Raw genomic sequence first — 13,553 nt, 5'->3', positions numbered from 1 at the left:
ATTTCTTTAAATCTGAACACGAAAGTCTGGGTTATTAAGTAGCAGCAAGTCGCTGTTCCAACTGGACAATGACATCCAATGGCAACAGAAAATGTGGAGTTGACTTTAAACTGGGACTGTATTTTCAAGAAGAGTACTGTAAATTATATAGTATACTCCTCTGACTTTTACATCTTTAGCCTCAAGATTGATCATATTAATAGAATAAGCCCTTTTGCTCAGTGTGATCCTAATGTATGATTTTAATAAGTGGCTTTAGGATTTGGTGCCAGCATGCGCTTAGCAACCAACCAAAGCAAGACTCAACCCCTGCAGGCAGCTCCTGCATCATCCTACTATCACTTTCAGAAACTTGAAAATAATTTTTTTTATTGATTTTCTTTGAGGTGAAAGATGCACTTTACCTCATCAGTGAAATAGGGAAAACTGAATCTAACCAGAAGACTCTTAAGATTGTTGAAGTGTGGTATTGGTAAAGGTTCTCTCCCCATCATGGCACTGAAGAAGCTAAGATAAAGCAGCTCCAGGGGTCTGGACTAGATCGAGTAAGGACTCAGAAAGGTGCAGAGGATCAGTAAACCGTGAGCTTTTAAATTGCTCTTTAAACTCGTTATGGCTGCCCGACTAGGAGTGTGTTTTCTAAGACTTGCTTGGGCAGCAGTGCAGGATAGTGCAACAACAAAAGAACACAATCAGCATTTTTAAAAGATGCATGCTCTGCAAGTCTGCATGTTCCTAAAGGTCAGCAACGGCTGAAGACTTCAAAGTCAAAGTCGAGTGCTTTGAATGAGTGATCATGCTGAGATTTATAAGGGTATGATTTCTACTTTTTGGGTTGTTTAAACTGGGTCAGTCCGAGTTATAAAGGTTGTAAAAAAATATTAAACGTTTTTAAAAACTTTTCTCCCTACTTTTCAGTATTTTTTAGTGATGTGATCAGAAATCTTTTTAGGTGGAGAGAGAATAACATAATGAATAACTGCCCCTTCTCCACCTGTTGCTTTGCACTAAAAGTCAGCTGGATGGAAATAAAATCCCCACATTTCCCACCTACTTATTTAAAAGACAAATATATTAGTTTGAAAATATTTTTAGGAGCATAAAACATTTTTTTTCTGGCTATATGTCTTAAAGATGAAAGTTGTGCTGCCATTCCTCCACCTGCTGCTGTAACCTGCAGATTGACCTGGTAACTTAAAGAGGGCTTCAGATTTTTTTTTCTCTGAAAAAAGAAAAAAACTGTCTGTTGGGGATTTTAGTCCAGTTTCAGAAAATAACCTTATAGTGTGGAAACTATAAAAGGTGCCTATTATAAATCTTTAGTAACAATGCATTATAAACTACAGCGGGCTAGCTGCAAACTTGTGTTTTAAATAAAGGATCCAATAAATGAGATCATTCTCTACGTACTTATTTTGAAAATGTATGCTTATATCATGATATAGTTAAACCTTCATGTTTTTACTCAAGATTAATATATTGTGAGAATGGCAACCTAAACATCAGCCTGTTATAAAAAGATGGTCCAAATATAACGATCTTACATTTTTAAAAAGAACTTTGTTTTTCAAATGATTCATATTGGTTGTATCGGTCTATTTTTTCAGGAGATAACTTTTCAAATCACTCAGCTATTCTGAAATGATGTCTCCCACTGCTCAGAAGAAAACATTGAGTTACTACTGGCTGTAGGGAGGAGATATACAAAAGAATGTTTGGCATACGCACCTGCTTCATAGTGTTCTTTGGATCCAGGGCCTCTGGCAGTGGAGTCTAGGAGAAACAGAAACAGGGGCTTTATTCTCATTCCCTCTGATCTACAGACTGCTATAAACCTCTAAAAAAAAACACTTGAACTTCTGCAGAGCATGCTGCCCAAACCTGTTGGATGAGTTGTTTATGACAGCCCTTGCTGCATTAAATAAACAGATTTAACCAACTGGAGAGTTCAAGCAATTTTAATAATATTTTCACTGTCATAAAGATGAAGGTCGGCACAAATATAGTCTAAATCTGGAACAATTGTCTGAGAGTCTCTGACAGAGACATTAATCGCTATCAGAGAGTGGGTAGGTGTCGAGTGTGTATAATCAGTGGGTGGAGAGAGGAATATGCACAACCTGTTTCCTCACATGTTGCTGCTTTCAGCTGACTGCAATTATTGGTTTTAACAGCATTTTTTCCCCCATTTTTTCTACTCTCTTGGCTTATCTTGCTACCACATATATATATAATATACTCAGCAGTGTTATAGCTGCCCTTTGCCCTTAGTAGGACTTCCTCCTTCTTGCTTGGTTTTTATGTTTTTATAACCTTCATGTTATTACTACTGTGTAACTGTGTTCCCACGGTAATTGTTTTCAATAAATCTAGTTTTATAGACTTATACAAGCTCATTCCAAGCAGAATTTAGTTATTATCTATACATCATGCAAAATGTCCCAAATTCCTCATATTATATAGATTGTGGTGTACCATAAGGGTATGCATTGGGCTTAAAATTATTTCTTGGTAGAAACATAAATGCATTTTTTACCAGTGTTTTTACATTTCATCTTTAAACTCAAAACACAAATTATTAATGTTTAAGTTATAAGAGCATTTTTTCCACTATTTTCATAGTCTATAAGTGATTGTGAATCTAGGAGACCATTAAGTTTGCAGGACTTTTTATTTTCTCGTTTTAATTATCTACCTTTCAAATGAACTGAAATCATACTCTTTTTTTTAAATAAACAGAGGTTTATTATGGTGTTATTAGGGTATATAAGTCATGTCCTGAATGCAGGTATTAATCCCTATGTGAATTGTTAGTGCAGATTTGTATAAGTGTAATATGTGATCGCTTAATAGGTTTTTGTATTTCGATTTTCAACTGTTATTACGAGTAAAAAGATGTAGGATTAAATAAACTTAAACTTCCTTGTTTTTTCCAAATACATACATTAAAAAGGATAAATGTGATAATTTATTGTTGTCCTTTGGTCATTTCTATGTTTATATAAGTGGGGTAGCAGAAAAACGTTTGTGTCAGTGGGCTGGTGAACTAAGGAAAGAGTTAAATATAAAAAAGTAATCATATGACATAGTTAACAGTGACATAAACAGTAGCTGGTGTTATTAATCCGGAAGCTGTGATAAGGTCTTCACGTCAGTGATAAGCATCAGTGTCTCTATTCCTTCTGCAGCCAGACCTTTAGGCGTGTCTTGTCTGGCCTGCAGTGCAGCCGATCAAGGCATGCACAACTATTCTATTTCACCTTACCCAGAAGTTAAATGTTTTTTAACTTGAGTGAAAGAACACCTTAAAGAAAACTGAGACATTTATTTGAGATATTCTTTCCAAGCATGTCATTTGAATGTTTGTTAGTTACCCTCAAGCAGTGCACATGTCTCCCCAGTGATGACTCCAGTTTGTCTTTTAAAATCAGCTCTAAAGCAAAAATGTGGAGGAACTGGTTGCCTTCCAGGACTACAGAGGAACACATACATAAAACCCTCCTAACGTGACAGAGCATGATGTCACAGTGGCCGAATTATCTTCTCATAAAGACAATTAGCTCATTTTGCAGAGTTCTCTTCTTTAGTTTGCTTAATGAAAAAACAGCAACTTAAAATTAAACTTGAAAGAGACCTTTACTCAATAAACTTGAAGAATTTCAAATGGAAAAATGAAACACAGATACCAAACCCCTCAGGCTTCAGTGCTCATCTAGTCCTTAAATTCAAAGAAAAGATCATCATTTGCTCAATGTCAACTAAGTCTCTTTCAGTATAAAAAATGTCAATTTTGATAAAAAAAAATCATCCCTTAAGTAACACATACTGCCTTGTATTTGTGAAAATTGTGCAAAAGAGATAATTTGTTAAATGATCTGGCCAATCAAAATGGTTTAGATCATAGGAACAAATGAAAAGTCTACATATATATTTGTTTCTTTTTAAATCATATTTTCTGCTTTTCCTAGAAACTAATGTTTTGTGGGGCTGACGAAAACAAACACACACCCTGTAGATTTACAGTTGTTTCTACTTCAGCGTTGTGCAAATTTAGAACCGGAGGCTTTCAACCCTGCTCTATGTCTTCCTGTGACCTGGAAACAAAGCCTTCCACTTTGTACATTCTTCTCCACACCCCTCTGTAAAACTAGCGGGGGAGCTTCGGGAAAGGTGAACAATAAACAATACGCTATTAATAACCTGAGTTTAATAAAAAAAAAAAACTGGACATTCCAACATCCCTTATCTGGGGGTGCATACACAATATAGGGTTTTTGCTTTGGTCTACTTGAAAACATTACTAAAATATCTATGAAAGAAGAGTAAAACTGAGGCGAATCAGTTTTAAAATGCTGCACTGAAGTAGATACTTTCGTTAATAGCTGTAGAAAATATTCAAAATCAGAAATATATAACACAAAGAAGTACTGAAAGGTTGTGGATCCCAAACTTCTAAGCTTTTGGCCCTGGTAAGGGGAGAAAAGACATGTTTTAATCTATAGGCTGGACATCCAAGCATTACCACAAAGAAACTTAGAGCTTAAAAGGTTTCTCCGCCTCCTCCTATACGCTGGTGGTCAGCTGACTGAAAGAATGCTACTACACTTTCCATCCTTCAGAAAAAAACAAAGATTTTTCTATAGATATTTCCGTTTGATAAACACCCAGACAGTTATGGTGTGGAAAAATAAATAGACCAAAAAACCATGTTGGTGACATCATCATGCTGTGGTCATTCCATTTACATTCGATCTATTTTAAAGCTCAAGCTGAGAGGCTGAGACAGCTATGTGAAAAGGCCTGATTTTTGTGAGGCTCAATGCGGATCACTGCTTTATACGTTTTCTGTCCTCCTGAACTCATATCATCTGTGAAGTAATCCTTTTTTTTATGTTTCCTTGATTTTTTCATAAATATGTTCTGCTTACTATATACGCAATGTGCAACAACACATTGTATTTGTTGTCCTAAAGTGGATGTGCTTTACTTTTTAACCACATCTCTCTTCCTGCCAGACCCATGAAATTGCTGCTGAATTGCTGCGTAGTCTGAATAAAATAGACCTGGGGTCTATCTCAGTCAGAGCTACGCAAGCCCTCTTGCAAAAAAGTCGCGTTGGGTGTGATCATCCCCATTGACTCTAAAAGAGAGCTAAACGCCATGACCTCGTCAGACACGATTTTCTGTCAGATCGGAAACAAAATCGGATTTGGTGTGTTCATGGCTTTAGGTTGCTGGTTAGGCTGATAAAATCATTACTATTGTAATAATAAATATTCTAATAGTTTTATGGCATTGGGAATAATAAATATTGTAAGTTTTTTAAGATTAAAAACAAGCAATTAGCTCTTTTATTCGCTGGTAATCTCACACTAATCAAAGAACAAAGAACACCAGAAGTTTTATTTATTTTCATTTAAGTGTAAGCACTTTTTAAAAATATATCATTACTTTTCATAATATATCACCCTCGATTTCTGCTTTGTGATGCTGAGTTTGAGTATTTCTGTCAGTGGTTTCCCAACTACACCCTGACTCCTGTTGTAGGGTGAGGAGAACCCATATTTAGAATTAATTGAATCCATTACTACAGGTCAGACCGATTTTATTATAACAAAATATAAAATAAGTGCATTTCTGATCTCTATGCACTGATCTCTGACTAATACAACACCAAATGGCATTTTTCTGATTACCAACTTGGTATGTCTTGACTCTTTTTTTATACTTCTCCACAAACAATGATTAGGTAGAACCATTGCTATTTTTTGAGACCGCATCGAACTGAAAGTGAATAATCAGAAGACTGTGGATCACTGATTTACAAGGGTTGAGTCTATGACTACTAAGGAATAACTTAGCCTCATAGCTTTTAGTTTCATCCCCATCTATGGCTTCCTCTCCTGTTTCATCTTGCTCCCCCTTAGCCTTCTGTAGATCTCTTATTTTACTATGATTCTGACTAAAACTTAGAAATTGTGCAGAAGGTCCTTCATTTATGCTTGTGATTGTTAAAGATACATATGAGGGGCCATCTTGGGAGGACGACACCGCTCATTTGGCCTTGGCACTCAGTTGGAATGGAAAATCCTCCCAGGTAGAAACCCAGAAACTAGGCCAAACAACCAGAGTTAGTACCAGTGGAAAAAGGTCAAGTGCTCCTGTTCTAAACAGATGAAATTACAGGATACCTTTATATAATCTTACCTCCTTTCAAGGGACTAATGCTGTGATTGGAGTTTTCTTCAGCTATATGGAGTACTGCTAAAGCGCTATTCCCTCAACCCAATCCACCACTGTTCAGTTGGCTGAAAATCACCATTTTACATTATTTCTTGCTTAAAAGCTGTTAATATGTATGGGTACTTATAGAACATATTGGGTTTAAAGTCCGCCACTTGGAAAAATGTGGCTTTTCCCCTTCAGGTCCGAGGAGAGTTCCTGACTCAAGTGGAGCTCAAGTATCTTGGTGTCCTATTCATCAGCGAGGGGAGAATTGATAGACAAATCTGTGTGGCTGCAGTTATCGTGGTGACGAGAGAACTGAGTGAAAAGGCAAAGCCCTGAATTTATCAGTCTCTACCTCACCAACGGTCATGAAATCTGGATCATGACCAAAAGAACAAGATTCCAGATACAAGCAGCTTAAATTAGTTTGCACTGCAGAGTGGCTGGGCTCTCCTTTAGAGATAGGATAGGAAGGTCGGTCATCCAGGAGGCTCTAAGTAGAGCCACTTCTCCTCCACATCGATAGGAGTCAGTTGAGGTGGCTCAAACATCTGTTTCAGATGCCCCCTGGATGCCTCCCTCGTGAGTTGTTCGAGGCACATCCAACTGGGAGGAGACCCAGGGATGATCAAGGGGAATATGTCTCCCAGTGCCTCAGGCTCCCCCCAGCAGATGGATGAAATTTCTTGAGAGAGGGAAGTCTGGGAGATCCTATTGAGACAGCTACCACCTCAACCCAGTCCCCAATAATATTGTAACTCATTACTATGAGTACTAATACAGGACAAACAGACATAAAGAAGTAACACCCTTTACCTTAGTAGTACCTTTGTAAAATGAAGTTAAAAAATAATAAACTGCACCTGGATGTAAACAGTTTCAATAAGCAGAAACTTCAATTAGCTGCTTAAACATGTGTTACACTACTCTTTAAAGAGCAACATAGCTATAAAGACTGGATATTACCAAGCATTGAGGATGATTATATCATCATTAGAAAAAAATAATTACAAGCATAATGATGAATATGTTACATTAAAATTATAGATCATCTGAAAATGTAAAATGTATAACTAGGCATAATTAGCAAAGCTACTTTATATAGGTTGCTTTTTTCCAATATAGAGAAACAAATGAGTTTTTTTCATAAACACATTTGAAAGGAAAAATAACAATGCTCAACAGAAATAATTTTTCCTCACAAGACCACAAAATGTTTGCCTTAAGCATAAGAACTAAGATGCACATTTCAGGTTATGATATATTATAGGGCTGAAACAATCAGATTAATGGATTATTGAAATAACCGTTAACTAATTAAGTAATCGATCTATCGTTAAGTGGAGTATAGACTCTAAAACCCCATTAGAGCAGTAATTATGCCAAGATTGTTAAAATTTGTGAACATTTTGCATTTATGATTAAAAAAAAGATTTTTGTCTTTAAGTCAATATGTTCAATCCAGAACTCCTAAAGTGGAAACATTTCAGTTTCACTTTTTTTTTTTTCGTAAACAATCTTTTGGTTGTCCAATTATTAATTGATTAAAATAAAAATAAAAATATCAACAGATTAATCAATTTGGAAAATATTACTTAGAAGAAGATAAACCTCAGATCATGAACCTTGTGAACAACATCTGGAATTTGCCAGAAAATCATGATTAAAGTTTTCTAACTTCAGCAGTATTAAATAACAATCCATTTAAAGAGACACTGTGGCCATAAAGTCATTTTTGAGATCCTGAATATATTTCAATAACTTTAGAAAATAAAAAAACCGACATGCAGAAATGTCTCCGCAGTAATCAGCACATACCCAGCTGATGCCCCTTATGCTCGGTTTCTCCACCGAGTAGCGATGAGGGAACACTTGATAATTATGAGTCCGAAACAGATGCATCTTGAGTCAAATCAAAACCACCGAGGAGCAAGTTTCCCTGTCAGAGGAACCGCACACGTCTGCTTCAGGTCCACACATTATCCCCAGCATACAGCTGGCCGCCCTCTCATTTCTGCACGGCAGCCACTCAGCAGCGGCGTCAGCGCATTTTGACACAAAATCCACACAAGACCTTGTTTCTGTCTTCCTTTCGCATCAAGAAGTGAGAGCTTTCAGGACGTGCCTGCCTCAGTCAGGAAGAGCTGTGTAATGTTCAGCCATCCCGTGCGGCACAGGCGCACTTTGTAGCAGAAGTGCGTGTGCGCGCACTTTGGCCAACAACTCCCTGAAAGGCGGCCTCCCTCTGGCAGCTTTACTACCCAATTAACGATGCTGGATTTATCTGCTCTGACATATTTGGACTGGATGCGGGCAGGTGCATACTATTCTTTATTTCCATATTACATGAACCTTATAACACAAAAATACATCTTGGCACATTAACATTTATACAACAGTTATATGTCTGTACATATTATGTATGTGCACAAAAATCTTTTGGTTTTATTATGCTTAGTGTATTTAATCATTTTTAAAATGTGTCCATTAAGAGCAATTCCTTGACCTGAAGATTAGGTGATAAGTATTTAGGATGCAGGTGTCCATCCTATAACCTGAGAGTTGTAGGTTTAAAGGAATAGTACACCCAAAACATGATTAACCTTCATTTTCTACTCAGCCCCATGCTAAACAACACTCTGGAGTACTTTTTTGATATCTCAAATGCATCTGGAGATCTGGGAGGCTTCTTGCTGTCTGCTGACATTCAAATAATGGAGGTCTATGGCGCCCGAGGCAGAAAGGTCCATAAAAGTCCACAAAAAACGTGTCAATATTCCTCCATACTGCTCGTCCAATGTATTCCAAGTGTCCTGAGTGGGTAGCGTCCAGAATTTACTCGAAACGAAGTCATTTAGAATGTTTTTAGAGCATAAACAGTAGTGTGTAGGATTTCCTAAAAGCGCGCGCCTGCGAGTTCACGAGCCTATGGAAACCGTGGCAGACCAAACCGGATGAAAGTGCGCATTCAGCTCGGCAAAGAACTCATGCTCTTCTTCAACACTGAAGTCCTCAGACATTTTTCTTTCGTTGTTTCTTTCTTTGCACAGGTAAACAGCACATTTCTTCTTCTACGCTTGCATTATTAAGAGCAGATGCTGAATGAGCACTTTCATCTGGTTTGGTCTGCCGCAGTTTCCGTAGGCTCGTGAACTCGCAGGCGCGCGCTTTTAGGAAATCCTATACACTACTGTTTATGCTCTAAAAACATTCTAAATGACTTTGTTTCGAGTAAATTATGGACGCTACCAACTCAGGACACTTGGAATACATTGGACGAGCAGTATGGAGGAATATTGACACGTTTTTTGTGGACTTTTATGGACCTTTCTGTCTCGGGCACCATAGACCTCCATTATTTGAATGTCAGCAGACAGCAAGAAGCCTCCCAGATCTCCAGATGCATTTGAGATATCAAAAAAGTACTCCAGAGTGTTGTTCAGCATGGGGGTGAGTAGAAAATGAAGGCTAATCATGTTTTGGGTGTACTATTCCTTTAAGTCCTAACTCTGTTCTAGTTGTTTTCCGGGGCAAGACTTCACCCACATTTACTACTGATGGTAGTTATAGTGTATGGCAGGCGTCAAAGTCCATCCATGGCTATGTAATTTACCCACCATCTGTGAGTGTATGACAGGAATCCCCGGTCATTGAAAAGGTGTTGTAAAGTTGGGGACACACCATTTGAGTTGCCAACCATTGTTTGCATTAGAACAGAGTCCTGAGCAGTTATCTTAAATACACCAAACTCAGTGAACCATAATGTACTTGGTCCTGCTTCTTCAGTCAACACTAAGTATGAAGCGATGTTCCCCTGTAGGTATTGTAGTTTGTTTAGTTCAAAAGCTGCAGAACTTTGCGCGCACACTGTTATCAGGTGAACCAGCTGTCTAACTCAGATGGCCTGTAGCAGCACAGATAAACTGCAGCAGAACAGCATTTAAAGTCCTTTAATAAAACTTGTGTCGAGTTTCTTTTTGTTCTTAATGCAGGTATTAAGCTGTTATGTTCACATTCCAGGTTCATGGGATTGTCAAGTTCATAGTAAAAGTTCAGCTGTGCTATAAAAATTTATTTTGGAAGGTATTAAATACCTAAAAACACACAAAAAAATGTCAAAATGTTGAAATCAGGGATGTTTGAAAAATACGATTTCTAATAATGGTTAATTTCTAATAACACCTAATAAAATCCTACCAAAAAATGTCCCCAGAATATAAGTCAGGATGTTGATTTACTCAGTTGTTATTCTCGTGAATCTATAGACAGTAACACCCATGGGTGGTATCATAGTTTATTATACCAGCATAGAAAAATTGAATAACTATTAAAGAACTTCAGATTAAGAACATTTCTTTGTTTGATGTCTTTTGTTACCAGTAGGGTTGCCAACTCTATGAAAATTAAATAACGGACACTTGCCCAGGCATTGTCTTTGACTCTACCATGTATGAATGTATTTTTGCCTTTACTTGTGTCTGTTAATTGAATTTGTAAACATTTAAATCAAAATTGAAATAACTTAGACACTTTATTTTGTTTCTTAATATGGAACATTGCCATTTTTTCAAGGGACATTTGCAACCCGATTTACAAATGTAAGTTTCTGTCTTGCTAGTTGAACTAGTTTACCTTGTTAACATCAGCACAATAGCTAAGAAAAGCACCTTATAAACATGCTGAACCCCTTAACTCAGCCATATAACCCTTTGCTATAGTTACCAGAAACAAATTGCTAATTAAAAAAATAAAGAGTTCATTAGAATTAATAAATACTTTCTGTTATAGCTGAATTATGATAGTGCTAATGCTAAACTTGCTAGGAAATAGACTTTGTAATCTCTGCCCCCTGCCTGCTAGTTTCTTAATCCTGAGGAAGTCATTTTCAGTTAAATAGATTAGATTCAATAAGATGCAGTTTATTTAGACAGAATCCCTCCATCTATCTATCAATCTTCTGCCTATTCTGTTCGTCTTAGTGGGGCCAGTGACCATCTCTGCCAATCTATTTTCCAGAGGCAGGGGACACCCTGGACAGAGACACACAAAGACCTCCAACCATGCATACACACTCAGATCTAAGGATAATTTAGAGATGCCAATTAACCTAACATTTATGTTTTTGGAGAGAACCCCCACATGCTGGGGGACAACAAGCAAACTTCATGCAGAAAGCCCAGAGCCAGGAATCAAACCCCGAAATAAAACAGTGCAGCAGGTTTTTAAAATGCCTTTTACTACGTATATATATATAAAAAAATCACATTTAAGGAGCATATGGTGGGGTTTTAAATAGAGTTCAATTTTGTCATGACCTGGTTTATGAAATATACATTGAATTGTACAGATCCTGTGTCTGTCCAGTTCTAGATTATGGGGCAGGAGTCTGGGGTTCCTGTCAACAACTCTATAGTGAGAAAATCCAGTGCAGAGCCCTGCACTATGTCCTAGGTCTGCACTTAAACACTCCCAAACTGGCTGATGATGGTGATATGGAATGGGAACTATGTCAAGTCGGGTACATTGGAGATATGGTGAGATTATGGAACAGATTATCAATAAATCATAGATTAACAAAACACATTTTCCATTGTGACTCCAACATAAATATATGAGTTGGAGAGATTTAGGTTATGTTTGAGGAGGGTGATTTGGAGTAAATTTATAGAAATAAAATGAGATATGATAATTAACATATAAAATTATTTTGTTTTGAAGTTTATACAAATACATGGGCTAGCAATATCCCATATATAAACAAAAAACTGAATGTGTTTTTTGTCATATATACTGTATATGCACAGCTCAGATCTCTTACTTTGCCTTTAGCATTAGAAACTAGACTGTTTCAGTCAATCCCAGAGGAGGATCAAAAATGTTCCCTGCAGTAATTAAATGAAACTGAAGATCAAATACACTATGTCTTTTATTATTATATGATTCTCAGAAATTAATAGCTAGATAAATTCCTTGATCTTAACACAGATTTCTTTCATACGAGTGAGGCAAATATACCACAGTATTTATTTACCATTTGTTTCAGTTAGCCAGGTGCTAGCCCATAGGGGCTGAGGACCTTTTACAGTAAATGGCACAAAAAATGTATCTCTATCTATCTGTCTGTATAACATTTTTTGCCCAAATCACACTAGTTCATATTTCTAAGAGTCAAACCACACTTATTTTAATGACAAAATTATATGGATATTAAGTTATAATTTGGCTAATTTAGCTGAGTCAGGAAATGAAAGAATTTATTAGAATTAAATGAAACTACCTACACATTAAATTATGTATACTTTTCATTAGTGCGTGTTTTACTTGTTAATGCAGATTACTTACTTCACCAATATCCGGTGTGCGCCGTCTCGGCGCTGAACAGAAGGATTTCACCAAGTTTTCCATGGAAAAGTCTGCTTGAACAATATCTGAAAGGCAGAAAAGTGAGATAACAATTAGGTTTGTTATTTTACAGAAAATAAAAACTAATGTATTGTCATTTCTTTTTTTGATTATGCAGTGTAACCCGATACAGTTACATTTTGCAACAAAATACAATGTTATTTATTTCAACACTTGAATTCAGATTGTTAAACTCAATGTACAGATCTGTTACTATCAATTTATTGTTATCATTTAGGCCAAATATTATGGCTTACTTAAAGTAGATCCAGCATTGATTTGCTCAAACACAATATGAGTTTTTCTTTTCAACATATTTAACCACACTTTTTTCCCCCACTCAACTTTTAAATGCAGAACTTGGATACGGTGCTCTGCATAAGGCCACCTTTATTAGAAATAACCTTTTTGGCTTACCCTCTTTATGGATGTCTTCGACATCTGTCAAATCAGAAGTCTTCTCCATGGCTGTGTTTGAGGTAAAATAAAATAACATAATTTTTTTTGCAAAAGTAGTTAAAGAAAAAAACAACAATGTCATTAATGAGCTTTTTGCTTGTGTTGAACTATTAAAATAAATGTTTGATGATATGCTTATGTTATGTACCCATGTAGGTCTACAAAATGTAAACAAGATATACTTTCTCTTACATCATTTCCCCTTCATTTGATCACAGTCAACTCTGTCTTGCAGTGTGTTATGCAAGAATTGTTTAAATCCCTGCCATTGTTCCAAAGCGGGGCTGCCCTTCCTGTGCTGACCTGAGAGTCAGTCCGTTTGCCAAGGTTTTCCACAAGGCACTCAGAGGAACGCAAGTTCTGTCCTGCTTTCAGTGCATTGATCTGCTTGTTCCCCCAGCTGGACAGTCATAGGACAGCATATTCAAACAGCCTCTTTTGTTTATGTTATTAAAAGCCAGGGC

At 36.8% G+C, this 13,553-nt stretch overlaps 1 protein-coding gene across 5 annotated transcripts in view; it reads right to left on the bottom strand.

Moving 5' to 3' along the window:
• Positions 1 to 13,553, bottom strand: part of rapgef3 (Rap guanine nucleotide exchange factor (GEF) 3) — a 48,501-nt gene that overhangs the window by 27,351 nt on the left and 7,597 nt on the right. For 3 of the 5 annotated variants that reach the window (XM_038309275.1, XM_038309279.1, XM_038309276.1), the window contains 3 exons: positions 13,048 to 13,098; positions 12,571 to 12,656; positions 1,729 to 1,773 (listed from right to left, as the gene is read on the bottom strand). In XM_038309275.1, coding sequence (XP_038165203.1) covers positions 1,729 to 1,773; positions 12,571 to 12,656; positions 13,048 to 13,096 — 180 coding nt within the window. In that variant the 5' untranslated portion in view covers positions 13,097 to 13,098. Of the gene's footprint in view, positions 1 to 1,728; positions 1,774 to 8,046; positions 8,413 to 12,570; positions 12,657 to 13,047; positions 13,099 to 13,553 lie in introns of those variants that run through there. The other 2 variants (XM_038309277.1, XM_038309278.1) reach the window with 1 other exon arrangement.

Source organism: Cyprinodon tularosa, unplaced genomic scaffold (assembly GCF_016077235.1).
Source record: "Cyprinodon tularosa strain WSP-4 unplaced genomic scaffold, ASM1607723v1 ctg66, whole genome shotgun sequence".
Lineage (NCBI taxonomy): Eukaryota > Metazoa > Chordata > Actinopteri > Cyprinodontiformes > Cyprinodontidae > Cyprinodon > Cyprinodon tularosa.
This window is presented reverse-complemented; position numbering and strand designations above follow the sequence as displayed.